Source organism: Crinia signifera, chromosome 6, assembly GCF_055691185.1.
Source record: "Crinia signifera chromosome 6, ASM5569118v1, whole genome shotgun sequence".
Taxonomy (NCBI): Eukaryota; Metazoa; Chordata; class Amphibia; order Anura; family Myobatrachidae; genus Crinia; species Crinia signifera.
The window spans coordinates 110,384,192-110,402,381 of NC_139222.1; the positions used below are offsets into that span (position 1 = coordinate 110,384,192).

General features: G+C 44.2%; 1 protein-coding gene across 2 annotated transcripts in view; it reads left to right on the forward strand.

The window, feature by feature from the left end:
* The window catches only part of TAF4 (TATA-box binding protein associated factor 4), a 76,679-nt gene extending 62,900 nt beyond the window's left edge, over positions 1-13,779 (forward strand). For both annotated transcript variants that reach the window (XM_083146822.1, XM_083146821.1), the window contains 5 exons: positions 1,670-1,800; positions 9,906-10,031; positions 10,254-10,310; positions 10,400-10,519; positions 12,791-13,779. In XM_083146822.1, coding sequence (XP_083002948.1) covers positions 1,670-1,800; positions 9,906-10,031; positions 10,254-10,310; positions 10,400-10,519; positions 12,791-12,958 — 602 coding nt within the window. In that variant the 3' untranslated portion in view covers positions 12,959-13,779. The remainder of the gene's footprint in view (positions 1-1,669; positions 1,801-9,905; positions 10,032-10,253; positions 10,311-10,399; positions 10,520-12,790) is intronic.
* Positions 13,780-18,190: the final 4,411 nt, after the last annotated feature.

Sequence of the window (18,190 nt, forward strand, 5' to 3'; positions counted from 1 at the left end):
AATTAGCTCCACCTGTGGATCTTTTATAATGTGTCAGTCAGTAATGAGTGCACCTGTGCCCCAGCTAGGTGATCTGCTGGTAGCTCTCGAGGTCTGGAGTTGGCTACCACCGGCTTACAGAAATTGTGATCAGTTGTAAAGAAATTGCAATGTTTCATTTCTCCATGCTGACCTCAGATAGTTTCGCTCATAGGGTCTGATACAGGATGAGTTGTAATTGTGCAACGATTGGTCATCAGCCCCTATCGCTCCATGGAATGTGGTTAGTGCACGGCCACGTGCACTGGTGCATGCCCCCCCCCCCCAAAAAAAAATAACCAAACATTAAACTGTTGGATATCTGGCCTTTTTTTTAACGGTCCCAAAAATAAAATCCAGGTTTTAGTTAACCCAAGGGATCGGTGATAAAATCCCAGCAGCCATGTGTTATATCGGCTTTGGCTTTTTTTTTTTTATAGGGGATTATGCATAATCTATGATGAGTGCCAGCATCGGGGATCAGCAGTGGATAAGACAGTGATTTATATTTTGAATTGTAAAATACTAAATATTGCTAGAGGTCACAGAAACATTTGCTGTAGTATAGCTTGAAAATAAATGGGCCAATTATGGTCCACAATTCACGTGAGCGGCTCCATGCAGCGACGAATAGCTGCTTCTTCTTTGGTTATTCGCAAGGTGATTGACAGGAAGTAGGCATCTGTGGGTGGTAAGTGGCCGTGCTAAGAAAAATGCAGACATGCCAAAAAATAAATAAATGCCTAGGCAAACGGTAGGGATGCCTTAGGTTTTTAGGGGAGACTGTGTGATCAGCAACAAGCTGGATATTCCTGTTTTCAGAGCAGGGCTGAGTAAGTCTCTGGCCACTCCTGGCCCAGCAATGAGTTGTAAAAATAATTAGATGGTGAATTAGATGTGATGGGATTTGGACATATTTGCGCACCTGCAAATACATTTGCAGCCATACATATCTATTCGCACAGCAAGCACTTTGATTCGCTAGGCAGGATTTCACTTTAATGGAACTGAACGCTGTTTTCTTTAACATGTGTCATTGATTAATTTCTGTAACGGAGAGGCCACCAACCAGAAACCTTCCACTGAGACATGGTTGGGAAGATCCATTAACTTCAGTAGTAATTCTGTAGTGTCACCGATAGAAAACAGGTGGGCACCCTGCAGCCTCACCCCTGCAAGATAGATACAATAGCTGCACCTCCACCTATTTCTCCCCCATACATTTTGCTGATGCCCCCCCAAGCACCACCTTTTTGCTACAGTAAGTGTGACAAATTCTGAAACAACCATTCCACCTCGAGTCCTAGGGCTCTAACCCACCCCTTTATTTATATATATTTATTTATAACCACCTTGTAGAGTATAAGGGGTGGGGCATACATGCTGACCAGAAGACAGCCCAATCACAATGAACACTCTGTATCTTCAGCCAATGAAGTTCCTGTAATGCCAGACTAGAGTAGTTCAATAATTATGCAGTTGACTACAAATTAAACTCTGCATCATCATTTAAAACCTATATTAATAAAACCAACTGTAATATAAAAGGTAGCAAAATACAGGAGTAATCTTGTATATTTAATGTGTCAAGTATCTAAAACTTAAATTCACATATGCTTCATCTTTACCTTACCATGTTCTTTGTCTTTAGGTAAGAAACACGGGATAACAGAAATTCACCCAGATGTGGTTGGCTATGTCTCTCATGCTACACAACAACGGCTTCAGAACATTGTGGAGAAAATTTCAGAAACTGCTCAGCAAAAGAATATTACGCATAAGGTGACGTGCAGAATATGTGTGATATGTGCACTCTGTGCATTCTTTCTTTTTCTTAAATTGTACATTTGATGTGTGAACGGAAAAAACATGCACCCAGGTGATAAAGGAGTATCTCTTAGCTGGCGTGTCACTTTACTGTAGAGCTTATAATAGGTCACTCCATGATCTAAAGATCCATACATGCTGGGCGACTATGGCCAGCGTGTATGGACATCGATGATCGCGTTCATCGCTGCGGGGAAAGCCGCTCTGTGCATACACACTGAGCAGCTTTCCCCTTGTTCGACGCCGACAGAGGGGTGGAGGACGGTGTTGCATAGTGCAAAGCGGTCCTAAAAGCCGCTCATCTGCTGGTATAACCAGCAGATGAACGGCTTTCCCGGCGATGTTGCGGGAGCTCACAGCAGCGTTCACCGCTCATTGCCGGGGCATACACACTGGGCGGCTTTGAGCTGAAAGCCGCTCAAACCTCCTGTTTTGAGCGACTTTCAGCTCAAAGTTGCCCAGTGTGTATGGGCCTTAAGTGAGATTTTGGTGATTTACATGCAAGTTACTTGAATATAATTTTGGGCTTTCCATAGATCGGTATTAGCCATTTATTAGTTCATCCTTGTTCTGCTTGACAATCTATTTTCTGGCCAACAGTGCACCTAAATAAGTGACCTGACAACTTGTATTTTGTTTTGTACCATCCCTTTAGCTTGGATTCATTGGGCAGGATCCATAGAAGCATAAATAAATTATACATAGGTTTAGAGGACTTAAGGTGGCCATACATCAGAAAGATATTGTACCCAATCATACAATCTCAATTGATTGTAAGATAGATTGTATGCAGATTGTGTGCACATCTTGTGTATACAATCAATCAGAAGATGGATTGTATGACTGATTGTATGATGGATTGTGAGTAGATTGTGTGTCCAAAAACCACCAAGGACTGCTGGGGATTTCAAGGGAAATTGTACACAATCATGAGCGCAATCGATCTTTCTCTTTCAATGGTCCTGGTGACACAGCTCAACACTGGGATGTAGGAGGGTCCGAAGGAGCCAGGCACCTATCCTAAAGTTTTAGAGGGTAGGCTCCTCCCCTACTGCATCCCTGGACTCTTCAGTTCGTGTTAGGTGCCCACTGGAGTGGGTGCTATTCTAAAGGGCTGCAGGAGCAGCCGAAGAATTAGAGTAGTTAGGGGATTTTTATTGTTTTATTAACTTTTACCCTAGCTAGGTAGGCACAGTGTGAGGATTCTCATAGTGAATCCTCACACTGCTAGCGCAGCAGGAGCTGACAGAAGCGCGTCCTGTCAGCTCACTGTGCACAGGGGAGACACTGTCTGGTCTCCCTGTGCAGCGCTTATAGCCTTTTCTAAAAGGCTGCCTGGGCTCCGGAGTACCCTGAAACCGGCTCCACATTTAGGTGGGGATCATGGGGGACAGGCGCTCCGTGATGGCGGCGGCCATTTTATGCGGAGCTTACACGCTGAGCTCCTAAATGAGAGGACAGCAGCGTTGTGACAGGCATGTTCCAAGTGATCCCCAGTTGAGGGGGAGACACTGGAACTAGGAAATCCTACCTGAGGAGCGGCTGGCTGGGGGTGGTTGGCGCCAAAAGGTCACGGACCCCGCAGCAGCAGGGACCTGTGGTCTCTTCCTTCACTCTGACTTTGGCGCCTTTCAGAACGCTTGCAGCGGAGCTGAGCTGGCTTACTGATCCTGGCAGAGTGACTTGGATTTCCTGGGCATCGCTTCCCCGCAGTTGAAACCAACAGACAGATAAGTGATTGGGTGCATTGCCTCTGTATAAACGCTTGTACATTGTTTGCACTGTGTATACTGATAGATATACATTTATCACTTGCATCATGTCTGAGCATCAGGCTGTGGTTTTGGGGGAGGGAGCCCTTAGTGCACTGAGCGCGTGCAATGTTTGCACACAAAAGTTTGTCCCTGAGCAGATGGCCAAGGGGGGCTTATGTATTACTTGCGCTGATGTGAGACCCATGGGCAGTGAACCCCATAGGGCAGAGCAGATGGAACCTGCGTGGGCCAGGGCCCTAGGCAGGTCAGTTAACGCTTTGGTGCAGCTTTTGGACAGGCAGAGTGATGGGCTGGTAGAATCACAGAGACCTATGCCATCATCTCAGCAGTCGTCTGGCTCCTTGCCTCTTACCCAGGCAGATCCTGCGCTGATTCAGGTGATGCAGGATACTGCTAAAGGGATCAACAGGTTCAGTGAAATGCTGGACAAAATGGATGATGTGGCAGGGACCCCTAGAAGGTCTTATGCTTTAACTACTGTGGTAGATGAGGAGGAAGGAGAGTATACTGACATCCCCTGGGATCAGGGTGATGATGTGGAAGAGAACTCTGCTGCTGGTATAGAGGATCTCATTGTAGCTGTGAAGCAGGCTTTAAAGCTGTCTGTGGAGGATAAGACTCCTGTTAAAGGTGTTTTTAAGCGACAGCGGAAGGAGGCTGTTACTTTTCCTTCAGATGAGGGGTTACAGGAATTGTTAGAAGGGGCTTGGAAAACTCCTGATAAGAGGCTACAGATGCCTAAGCGATTCCTTAGTCTGTACCCCATGCCAGAGTCTCATGCGGAGCTCTGGGAAAAGGTCCCAGTTGTGGACGCTTCAGTGGCACGTTTGTCCAAGGCTACTGTATTACCAGTACAGGGCGGTGCAGCTTTCAAAGATTCTGTGGATAAAAAGCTGGAGGGTAACCTCAAGGCTATCTTTGAAGGGGTGGGGTTTACCTTACGGCCCCTTATTGCTTCAGCCTGGGTCTCTAAGGCCATGATAGAGTGGGCTGGTGAATTATGCACCATGCTGCAGGCTGACCCTGGTGCGTTACTGCTTGCAGAAAAGATTAAGGCAGCTGCAGAATATGCAGTGGAAGCAGAGGAGGAAGCTATTAAAATGGCAACCAGAGTGTCCACAGTCTCCATTAATGCCAGGAGAGTGCTTTGGCTTAAAGCCTGGGAAGCAGACAATGAGTCCAAGAAGGCTCTGGAAACATTAGCCTTCAAAGGAAAGGTACTTTTTGGTACCGAATTAGAGGAGATTATAAAGCAGGCCACGGGCGGCAAAAGTACATTCCTGCCGGCCTCCTCAGCAAAGCAGACGTCCAGATTTTCTGCTTTTAAGCTGTCCTTTCGGCCCTCCCCTAGAGGTGGTGCGTCCTTTCGAGGACAGTCTTTCAGGGGAAGGTTTCAGTCCTCTAGAGGCAAGACACAAAAGTCAAAATTTGGCTCTTTTCACAAGAAGCCTGCCACAAAGGGAGAGGATAAACCCTCTGCATGACTGTCAGGGGCTTCGCCCGACAGTGACAAAAGTGGGGGGGCGTCTCACACTCTTCAGGGACGCTTGGGCTTCTCTAGGCCAGGATGCCTGGGTGTTAGATATTATAACACAGGGTTACAAAATCCCTTGCAGAGGGCCGCCTCCGAAGAGGTTCATCCCCACATCCTTACCAAAGGAGGCACGGCTTCGTACAGCTCTTGTGAGAGCAGCTCACTCCCTTTTGGAAAAAGGGGTGGTTACACCAGTCCCCAGGGCAGAGTGGAAGAAAGGCTTTTACTCCACGCTGTTCCTGGTGCCCAAACCAGACGGGTCTTTCAGACCAATACTAAATTTGAAGTCCCTAAATGTTCATTTATGGGTAGACCATTTCAAAATGGAGTCCCGACGGTCAGTACTCCTGAGTCTGGACCAGGGAGAATTTTTGGCGTCCATGGATGTCCAGGACGCATATTTGCACGTTCCTATACACCCGGAGCATCAGACCTTGTTGAGGTTTGCCATAGGAGACCTGCATTTACAATTCCGGGCGTTACCCTTTGGGCTAGCAACCGCGCCAAGGGTATTCACAAAGATAATGTCAGTAATGGCGGCGGTGCTGAGGCTCAGGGGAATCACAGTAATACCCTATTTGGACGATCTCCTGTTCAAAGCAGAGTCAGCAGCCATGCTGCAGAGTCACTTGGCAGAGGCCATCAGTTTTTTGCAGGCTCACGGCTGGATTTTAAATTTGCAAAAATCTCAGTTGGTACCGTCACAAAGGCTCCAATTCTTGGGAGTCATACTGGACACCCATCTTCATCGGGTATTCCTCCCGGAGGTAAAGGCCAGGGATCTGGTCACCCTAGTCCAGGAGATTCTCAGGGCTCAGAGCATTTCAGTATGGAGGTGCCTCAAGCTCCTGGGGAAGATGGTGGCGTCATTCGAGACGCTTCAATTTGCCAGGTTCCACTCTCGGAGGTTCCAATGGAACATTTTGTCAGCCTGGTCAGGAAACACTTTGACCATGAAATCCGAGATGATAGTGCTGTCTTCGGACACCCGAGAATCCTTGAAATGGTGGACAGAAGTAGATTCCCTTCAGTGGGGTCGGTCATTACAGACCTGGGACTGGTTGATAGTAACTACCGACGCCAGTCTCAGGGGCTGGGGGGCAATAGTCCTGGATCTCAGGCTTCAGGGCCTGTGGACGGCAGAGGAATCAGTGTTACCAATCAACATCTTGGAGCTGAGAGCTGTCTGGAAAGTGATTTCCTTGGCGGGAGACAGGTTACAGAACCTCCCTTTGAGGATTCAGACCGACAATGCCACAGCTGTGGCGTATCTGAATCACCAGGGAGGTACACGCAGCAGATTGGCCATGTGGGAGGTGTCCAGAATCTTCCTATGGGCGGAACAGAATGTTCCAGCTGTATCGGCTATATTCATTCCAGGAATAGAGAATATAGAAGCCGACTTCCTGAGCAGGGAGGAGCTCAAGGAAGGGGAATGGAGCTTACACCCTCAGGTGTTTCACCAAATCACTTCGATGTGGGGAACTCCGGATGTGGACCTGATGGCATCCAGGGTCAACCGTCAAGTGCCCAGGTTCTATGCCAGAACAAGGGATCCACTAGCGGAGGCTGTGGATGCCATGACTATTCACTGGCAGGGAGATCTCCTTTATGCATTCCCACCAGTACCAATGTTACCGAGACTTCTGAAGAAAATACAAGGGCAGAAGGTTCCAGTGATCTTAGTGGCCCCAGATTGGCCAAGGAGGTCCTGGTACTCGAGGCTTCAGAGGTTGTCTGTGGACTCATGGCGTCTACCTCTGAGACCAGACCTTCTAAGACAAGGCCCATTCAATCACCTGGATTCAGATCGATTGATTTTGACGGCCTGGCTATTGAAACCACCATTTTGAAAAGAAAAGGGTTTTCTGAGGCAGTAGTACAGACGATGATAAAAGCCAGAAAAGCTGTATCTTCGGCAAATTATTATAGAGTCTGGAAGACTTACATTCGATGGTGTGAGAGAAGAAAGGCTCATACATCTCATTTTAAGCTATCAAGAATGATGGAATTCTTACAAGATGGTTTTTCATCGGGCCTAAGCCTTCAGTCACTGAAGGTGCAGATTTCGGCGTTGTCCATCTATTTTCAGAAAAAGATAGCCATTTTGCCGGAAATTCAAACCTTTTTACAAGGAGTATCCAGGTTGAAACCTCCATACAAGCAACCAGTAGCACCCTGGGATCTATCACTGGTTTTGGAATGCCTTCAAAAGGCACCTTTTGAACCTTTAAGGTCGGCTGACTTTAAGTTTCTCACGTGAAAGCTAGTGTTTTTGTTAGCAGTAGCATCTGCTAAAAGAGTTTCAGAGTTGGGAGCCTTGTCATGTAAATCTCCCTTCTTAATTTTTCATGATGACAGGGCTGTTTTAAGAACAGTGCCTCAGTTTTTACCGAAGGTGGTATCTACCTTCCATTTAAATCAGGAGATAGTTCTACCTGTGTTTCAACCCCCAGAGGGTTCTAAGAAAAGGGACAAGTTGAGAACTTTGGATGGTGTGCGTGCCTTACGCATATATGTGGACAGAGTGAAGAGTGTCAGGAAGACTGACACATTGTTGGTATTGTATGACGTACACAAAATTGGTTGGCCTGCATCTAAGCAGACTATTGCTAGGTGGTTGCGGTCTGTGATAGCCTTTGCATACACCAAAGTGGGTAGACCAGTACCGGCCAAAATAAATGCGCATACCACCAGGTCAGTTGCCACCTCTTGGGCGGTTCGACATGGGGCCACAGCTGAGCAGGTTTGCAGAGCTGCCACTTGGTCATCTGTTCACACATTTGCCAAATTCTATAGATTCCATGAGTTCGCGTCGGAGGACGCATCATTCGGGCGAGCAGTGCTGAGAGCTGCAGACCTGAGCGTACCCTCCCAAAGGACCGGCTCTGGAACGTCCCAGTGTTGAGCTGTGTCACCAGGACCATTGAAAGAGAAAAAGGGATTTTTGTAAGAACTTACCGTTCGAATCCCTTTCTCTGATATGGTCCTGGTGACACAGCGATCCCTCCCTTACGCTCAGTAAGTATGCCAGAAGTTTCATGATGTTCATGTTAAAATGGTTAAAAGTTAACAGTTTTCTGTTATAAAATGTGCATATAATATGTGCAGGCGTTTGTACTGAGTTAATGTATTCCAGTGGCTTTGAAAGATTGAACTGAAGAGTCCAGGGATGCAGTAGGGGAGGAGCCTACCCTCTAAAACTTTAGGATAGGTGCCTGGCTCCTTCGGACCCTCCTACATCCCAGTGTTGAGCTGTGTCACCAGGACCATATCAGAGAAAGGGATTCGAACGGTAAGTTCTTACAAAAATCCCTTTTTCTGATGTATGGCCAGCTTTAGGTGTAGATGTATGAAGCAGTGATAAAAGAGAAGTGATAAAGTGCCTGGTACTTTTATCACTGGCCAATCAGCTCCAAACTGTCCTTTTTTAAACCCAGTCTGTAGCTTAACAGTCAGGAGCTGATTGGCCTGTGATAAAGTACCAGTCACTTTATCACTTCTCTTTTATCAATGCTTCATACGTCTACCCCTCTGTGACCTAACCAACATTAGGGTTTTCACACACAGCTATGTCACCAACTGTCACATTTTAAAAATCCACACGTGGCCTATAAAACAAAGTGGTTTCCTGAGTAACATGGTGTAGCTGTATTAATTGTCCTTACAGATGTATTAATGCGGCAGTGTGTGGCACATGCAGAGGTGTAGTGCTTATCAGAACTGCTATCTTTAAGGCAGTGTGTCTACGGGCCTTATTCTAGTTCACTTTTTCTGACAAAATCATTCTAGATGGAAAAACCATGTGCACTGCAGGGGGGCAGATGTTACTTGTGCAGATGTTACTTGTGCAGATATAATTAGATTTGGGTGGGGTTTTACTTCAAAGTGAGTTCTATATTGCAGTGTAAAAATAAATTTGCACAGAAACAAAATAACTCTAAATCTAATTCTCTCTGCAAATTTTACATCTTCCCCCTGCAGTGCACATGGTTTTGTCCATCTAAGAAGGATTTTGTCAGAAAGAGTGAACTAGAATAAGGCCCTATGTGCCACCAAATGTTTGAATAGCACTAGCTGTTCGGACATCTGTAGCTAACAAAAGTAGTTCAGGCCAATGCACTTTGGGCTCTGCTGGGATTTTATTCATTCTCCCACTGTGGCAACAAGATTTTATACATCTAGTCGGTGTAGCTTCCTGCTTTTCCATGGTAAAGAAGCGATATGTGCTGCTATAATACACCCCTTCTGAGTTTTATAAACCTTGTCTCATGTCCTATTAAAATTGCCAGAATAGAAATGATGGTCATTTATATTATCTGCTGTGAAATGGATGTATGTGCCTATGCCCATTCGGTTATGTTATTTAATGACTGGTGTACAAATTTGGGGACATTTGTCTAAGTGTTTGTTAGCACTACAAAACTTGCTGACATAGCAGTTTTGTGTGTTTGCCTATTTCCAAAAATCTAATTCCATCACCCAGTTGACACTTTGATGTCACAGATCCAGAGAAGAAAGAGAAGGTACACCATAGGCTGTGGTACTGGTTGATAAGGGTCTGTGTACTGTTGGCTGCCTGGGTGGGATGGTCTGATTTACTGTAGACTTTGGCACTAGGTGCGTAGGCCATGGGAAGGGACTGAGTAAGTACTGTAGGCCATGGTGATGAGTGGGAATGGTCCATGTGCTGTAGGTTATGGATTAGAAGTATGAGTATTCTTATTCATTACATCACATTGTTCATGCAGGAGGATGACCGGTACGAGCAGTCCAGTGATGTACGGACACAACTTAAGTTCTTTGAGCAGCTCGACCAAATAGAGAAACAGAGAAAGGATGAGCAGGAGAGAGAGATTCTCATGCGGGCAGCAAAGGTCAGTGTGTATGCTCCATACAATGTGATTATTTTTTTCCTTTTTTTTTTATTCTAGAAGTGTAATGCTAGTAAAACTGACTTTTTTTATTTAAAATGTTACTGTTTTTTTTCAGTTTGCTGAGCTGTTAATCTGATATTGGACACTAGGAAGATGTGGGGAAAAAGTGGCACCCAGTTATTTCACATGAGTAACATCATTTTACTATCTTTTTTTTTTCAGTCTCGGTCACGGCAGGAAGATCCTGAACAGCTACGGCTAAAACAGAAAGCTAAGGAGGTCAGTATAATATTTGACATTTGTGTTTCTGTCCTTTTACCTATGATAGTCCAATTTTAATTATTCTCTTCCTTCCCCTCCCTCGACAGATGCAACAGCAGGAATTGGCACAAATGAGGCAGAGAGACGCCAATTTAACAGCGTTAGCAGCTATTGGCCCTCGAAAAAAGAGGAAAGTGGAATCACCGGGCCCCGGTTCTGGGTCAGAGGTCAGTATCTGTGTTGGAACTTTATATCGTGAAGTCTATATACATTGAAAAAAGGCTTGAGAAATGATGGTAGTCTGAACCATTACCACACAGTGTGACCTGTTTAAAGTAAATAGAAATTCCTATCTTTGTGAAGTCATTGCAATGTGTCCCACAGTGACTCTGTTGCAGATTTGTGTAAAATAACAATAACCTGAGCCAGAAGTAACTTAGGATGGCAGGCTATGATGACACTTAAGGCCCCCATACACTATGCGATTTGGTCCCGATTCACCCGATTCAGATGGATCGGGCAGTGAAATTGGGCCAAATCGCAGATTAAGACACCCGGTCCGACCCGATGCGCGGTCCCGTGCGCATCGGGTCAGAGTCGGGGGGTCGGCCCGGCTGCACATAAGATTTGCTAAATCTTATGTGCAGCCAGCAGGGCAGGGGACACAGAGGCGGCGGACGCTGGCAAGGGAGACGGGCAGGGGGTCGGGGGACGTTGGCGAAGGAGTCGGGCAGGGGGAGCCGGAGCAGGGAGCTGTCAATGCTCCGGGAAGGTGGAGGGAGCAGGGGGGCGGGGGATGCTGCTAGTAGTGCAGAGGCTGTGGGGGACACAGAGGCGGCAGTAACGTAGAGGCGGGCAGGGGGAGCCGGGAGCTGTCAGTGCTGGAAAAAAAAAGCCCATACAATGAATGGGCAGCCTGTGATTGGCTAAGAGCTCTCTCAGCCAGTCAGCAATTAGCTGAGAGAGCGCTCAACCAATCACAGGCTGTCCATTCATTGTATGGGCTTTTTTTTTTCCAGTACTGACCGCTCCCGGCTCCCCCTGCCCGCCTCTACGTTACTGCCCCCTCTGTGTCACTGTCCCCCGCAGCGTCCTATGCTTCTGCACTACTAGCAACATCTCCCCCCTCCCCAGCCACCTTGCAGCGTTCCCCTCCCGCCACCTTGATGTCCCCTGCTCCCTCCACCTTGCAGCTCCCCAGGAGTTGCATATGATACATCGCATGCGAGGTATCATTTGCAAAACTTGGAACATCAAGTGCCAAATCGTGGGTCCCCCTCCTGGGGAGCTGCAGGGGGAAATCAGGTCCGACTTGTCCTTAGGACAAGTCGGACTAATGTATGGGGGCCTTTAACTTTACAGTTTTACATTTGGTCGACAGGGTCATTAGGTCGACATGTTTTTTGTTGTTGTCCCGACAGGCGGTATTTCATGCCCTACCATCCACTAGAGCGTGGAGAGAGAATAAAATAGTGTGCTGAGCGTAGTGATGCACCATGCCGAAGCATGGCGAGCATAGCAAGCCATGCGAGGGGGACGTAGTGCTACATTTCGGTGTCACGACATATGCCGACAGGCGGTATTTTATGCCCTATCATCCACTACGGCGTGGTGGGAGAATAAAATGGTGTGCCGAGGGGACGCGGTGCTACGTTTTAGTGTTTATGTAGACTGTTGACATTCCGGTAAAAAAAAAAAAACCTGCCGACCTTACCCATGTTGACCTAATGACCCTGTTGGCCTAAAGTCATGTTGACCTAAATGCATGTCGACCATAATGCTGGTGACCTAATGATCCATACCCCTGTGGAACCATTTGGGGCTTGTGTTTTCAGGTTACTTCTGGCATTGAAGATGACAGACCCTTAGATGCTTTATATAATTGGGGAACTTAGGGACTGATTCTGGTTCATTTGCAAAAGCAAACTCCTTATTTAATTGACAAAACCATGTGCACTGCAGGTGGGGCAGATGTAATATGTGCAGAGAGTTAGATTTGGGTCGGTTTTGTACTTCAAACTGATATCTATATTACAGGGTAAAAACAAAGCAGTTAATATTTACCCTGCACAGTAATAAAAGAACTAACCCAAATTTAATTCTCTCTGCACGTTACGTCTGCCCCACCTGCAGTGCACATGGTTTTATCCATTAAAAAACAAAGTTTGCTTATTTGCAGAATCAGGCCCTTAAGGTAGAGCATTTGACGTGTCTTCTCTACTTAATTGTTAAAGACGAGAGCTAGTTTTTGTCAATTTTGAGGTCTGCAAATGTTTATCTATTGGCTGAACTGTGTCATCTATGGTGTCATCATGGACAATAACTGCGCAGGTCTCCTTATAGATGTTACAGGTCTGTAACAGTTGAATGTTTTGGTACTGTTGTTTTTTTTTTTATTTCTATAAAATATTTCGTTTTCAATTCAGCTGGGTCAAGTGCTATTTGTCCCTGCAGCCGGTGTTGTTACCAGTCTAATCGGTACTGTGTCCTTTTTCTAGGCATTGAGCACAAGTTCAACACCCTCCAGCAGTTCTGGGGCAGGCAGCAGCAGACAGTTTACAAGACAAAGGATAACGCGAGTCAATCTCAGGGACCTCATATTTTGTTTGGAAAACGAGCGAGAGACAAGCCATTCACTATTGCTATATAAAGCATTCCTTAAGTGAAAAACAAATAACAAAAACTCAACAAAAATGGAAAAGATCAAGGTATTTTTTTTTTTTGTTTGTTTTTACAAAGACGACACCCCCCCAACCCTGCCGGGACTATTTTATATTTTGCGGATTCTATTTGCCTTTTTATTTTTTTCGACATGGCAATTGTTTTATCAGCAGTCCAAAATCTATCCATTTTTAAATATATACTGCTTCATGAAACCTCCCTGGTTGGCAAATTGGTGCGGCAAGCTGCAAGAGACCGGATTTCCTGGATGGACAAGTCCACGATGAGAAAAGCTGCCTTCTGCAAAAACAAGCCATATGTGGAATAGATTTTGTTTTTAAAGAACAGATTATTTTTTAAAACCATGTTTTTACTCTGTTCACACCAGTGAACTGGATATTATGAGCATTTTGCCCTTTTAATAAATGGTCACCACTTTTTTTGCAGATGGCAGAGCCAACATTGCTCCCTTTTCTTCTCATATTTATTGGTTTTACATGCTCCAGCTCACTGAACGCTGTGGGATCCACATACCAGAATCCTCTTCGCCTTTCTCTAATTTTAGTAAATCTATACTTTTCGTGTGTGTGTGTGTTTTTTTCTTTTATTATTCAAATGAACCTCAACTTTAAAATCATTTTCCACAATAAAACTTTAGAGAAGTGTTTTTATCTGTTGGTACACAAAGAGAAATTTACGGAGGAAGGGTGGGTGATTTTTATATACTTTTTTTTTTTTTTTTTTTTTTTTACAGCGCAATGCTATTTTGCTTTTTATGTGCAAAGATACCACCTGTGGGCAAATCACACATAATAAATAAATACATTATATATATATATATATATATATATATATATATATATATATATATATATATATATATACACACACACTTAAATCAGCATTTTCATTTGTCTAATGAGATGAACACTTCACCCGCGCTCTGACAGAGACTTCTGTGTTTATTGCACATAGAGGGTTAAATTAAAGCTTTGTTTTTTTTTCGCCCTCCCCTGTTCTTTGACACACAGTCTACATAGCTTGCTGCAATATATTGGGTAGTTACTGTAGATAAGTTTTGGCACATGATAGTGGAGAGGGGGAGAATAGTATAATATGAAGTATCCCATTCTACCACTAATTACTATGTAAAAACCATAATTATTTTGTTAATAACAGTATGCAAGCTTTGGAGACAAACTTTTTGTCGCCATGGCAATAGCCCGTCTTTGTACCTATTTTTTTATTGCGGAAAAATAAATATACTAATTGGTTCTTTATATTTTCAGAGGTTACTGTATTAAACTGTTGATTGGTAATACTTTTATGAGTGTACATAGTCTGGCTTTGTGTGTTCCCTTACTACAGAAATCTCTGCCTTGTTCACCGAACTCTGATCAGTATTTGTATCTGACCGCTGTTACATCACAATGTCGTCTCCCCGACCGCCGATCTTGTCTTTCCATTTTGTTTTCTTGTACATTTTGCACAGTTACTTGTTCATATGTAAATATATTACTTTCAAAAATGAAGTTTTTAATTGCTATTGTTTTATATAGGATTGAAAGAAAATTAACTCCTTTATTAAAAACGAATTTATCTGTACAATGTCTGTGTATTGGTTATTAAGGTCCGGCCATAATGCTGTCAATCAAGTTCTGAAATCCATCAGGTCATGCATTCTCCCCAGCAAACACCCCCCCCCCCCCCCCCCCCCCCCCCCCCAACACAATTAATTTCGAAGACATAGCAACATTTGGAAAACATAACATATAGGGCATCAAAGTGGTGTACAAAACTTACAAAATACATGTAAGTGTAAAACATCATGGTCATAAAATATAGCTGTCAGATTACAGATATAGATATATATTTATTTTGTATTCAGACAGAAATACAGACCTGATGTGTAAGAAAACCAAAGCGAAATATAGAAAACATTTACATTTTCACATTTTTTTTTAAAATAATCATGGTGAATTCAATAAAAACATAAAAAACAAGTAACAAAGAAAAGAATCCAGACATAAAGATGGTCCTAAAGGGAAGAAGCGGAAAGGATAAAAAATGGCAAGGAGAACATAAAAGTAGAAAGTGGTCAAAGATTAGACAAAAAGAGAAGAGATGAAAGAACTTATGCCCTGAATACACAGTTCAATTTGGTCTATTTTTCCATTAGATTTTCCTTTTATATAAGCAAAATCGAATCGAATGGTGTGTACACACTTGCACAATCATGACTATATTACAATTTAGACTATCTGCATGCAATATGTACAATTTAGACTATATAGTGCAGATCTGCACTATATAGTCTATGCAGCCAAGACTTTCTGGCTGCGATACGGGAGCGCGCATCGGGATCGCATCTGGATCGCAAGGGTTAAAACCCATACAATCTGCATGAGATCCAGATGAGATTTTGACTATATGGTCAAAATCTCATGCACATTGTACAAGTGTGTACACACCATAACTCGAATGCATTCGATTTCAATTCATTCCGAATTGAATAGAAAAATAAACTGTGCAGGCAAGACAGATCTGTACTGTAAAGTCTAAATCGAATGTGTTTTCCTTGCGTTTCGATCCCGATCGAAAAGCAAGGCAATTGCACCCTTTGTACACCCCTTAAGTTCTCCAGCTATGCCTCTGTTTATAAAAGCACCAGTCCCATGTAAATCATTAACACTTTTTTTTCTGTTTTACTAAAACCAAGATGGCAATTAGGTTAACTGACGCTACAATGACTAAGTGTTATTCACAAACACTTTCATAATGAGGGAAGATTGAGAAGGTGGTAGATGATCTAATTAAATAAATCCACTGTGTGTGCAATTTGGCCACATAAGGTACTGGCTCGTACAGAAATCCATTTTTTGAAATCCATCTTTTCCAAAATATTTAGTAAAGGGAGGGGGAGAAGGGGAGATAGATGGGATAGACCACCTGGGAAGGTTTTTTTTTTTTTTTTTTAATGGCTGATTTTTCCTCATGAAGGGCACGGTGATGCCTTGAATAAAATAATATATTTTGTACTAGAATCTTTAATTTTACCACAGTAACAAAGATGATGGGGAAAAAGTGTCTGACACTGCTTTGCATTTTGGGCAAGTGCCTGTCTCTCCCATAACTACATTTCCTTTGGGCCTGGGAGATATACGCCTGCATTTTTGATGCCCCCGTCACTTGCTTACATTGTTTTCAAATGGTAATGGGTCAGTCAGGCAGCAGAGCAGCGGGAAAGTCTGTGGGCCTGTCCAATGATGAACAGGTAGCTGAATGGTAAACACTGAAAGAGCAAATAAGCAAAATGCGAGCTCACAAAAAAAGCAAGCAGCCTGGGGCAAATTAAGCAGGTTACCATGGAACCCCAAAAGACGATGGGAGTGCATAATATCATTGGTAATGAGCCCTGGACGCTAGAAAGGATGAGAATTGTACTGAAAACACTACAACTTTATTAGGGACAGTAAGGTACACTGTATTTTCCTTACAATGTGAGGGTTCTCAGTGATGTACTGTATTTGATCCTATTTAATTATTTACATTTTCTTATATAGCACAGCAAAATCCGTTGTGCTTTACAGTTGGAAACAGTGATAAAACAAACTGGGTAGTAACAAACTGACATAAGGGTAGGAGGGCCCTGCTTTCAAGCTTACCATCTATAACAGGGATTGGCCCTACAGCTGTTATTGAACTGCATATCCCAGCATGCCCTGCTACAGTCTTGCTATTTGGCCATACTAAAACTGGTTCAGGGCATGCTGGCATGTGTAGTTGAACAACATCTGGAGGGCCGAAGGTTCCCCATCCCTGCTCTATAGGGATAGGAGGGATACATAAGGATAGGATTCCATAGCATGGCAGCCCCACCAGATTGTAAGACAGTCCTGATGGGATGCAGTTAGATACAGTTGCAAGGAAAAGTATGTGAACCCTTTGACATCTCCTGGATTTCTGCATAAATTCGTCATAAAATGTGTTCTGATCTTAAACTAAGTAGCAACAATAGACAAACACAGTCTGCTTAAACTGTGACCGCATAAACAATTATATGTTCTCATTTTTATTGAACACACCATGTAAACATTCACAGTGCAAGGTGGACAAAGAATGCAGGGGCGTAGGGAGGGTGGTTCCAGTGGAGCTTATGCTCCAGGCGCCGGAAAGTTCAAGTGGCGCTGTAGAGCCCTGTCACCTTGTCTCTCTCCTCCTTGCTGCTGCGGCTGCTGTGAGCTGAAGATGCAGCCGCTGGCAGGCAGGGGGAGCACCTCTCAGGCTAATATTGAAAGTGAAACTTACAGCCTGAGAGGGGGGAGAGAGAGAGACACCGAGGAGCAGTGCCGTGGCCAGCCTTTCTAAAGTGAGTGGGGGCTGAGGGGACAGCAGTTCTATGTGTTCACTGTGCCTGTGTTCCTGGCATGATTTTCAGGGAAGGGGGGGGGGGGGGGGGGGTTGTTGTGGGGTTCTATTTGTGACTTAAGTCTGCATTACTAGGGCAGATTCACTGTGACAACTGTGTGGGGGGTACTTGGGGTTGGGTTCACTTACATGCACATGTGACATGTCTGCCTATGAAGGGGGGCTGTGCTGGAGGGGGGATGACTCATATCCCCCTCCAGCTCAGCCCGCCCCCCCCCCCCCCCCCCCCCCTCCACAGGCAGATGTCACATATAAAAAAAAAAAAAAACAAGTAACAAAGAAAAGAATCCAGACATAAAGATGGTCCTAAAGGGAAGAAGAGGAAAGGATAAAAAATGGCAAGGAGAACATAAAAGTAGAAAGTGGTCAAAGATTAGACAAAAAGAGAAGAGATGAAAGAACTTATGCCCTGAATACACAGTTCAATTTGGTCTATTTTTCCATTAGATTTTCCTTTTATATAAGCAAAATCGAATCGAATGGTGTGTACACACTTGCACAATCATGACTATATTACAATTTAGACTATCTGCATACAATATGTACAATTTAGACTATATAGTGCAGATCTGCACTATATAGTCTATGCAGCCAAGACTTTCTGGCTGCGATACGGGAGCGCGCATCGGGATCGCATCTGGATCGCAAGGGTTAAAACCCATACAATCTGCATGAGATCCAGATGAGATTTTGACTATATAGTCAAAATCTCATGCACATTGTACAAGTGTGTACACACCATAACTCGAATGCATTCGATTTCAATTCAATCCGAATTGAATAGAAAAATAAACTGTGCAGGCAAGACA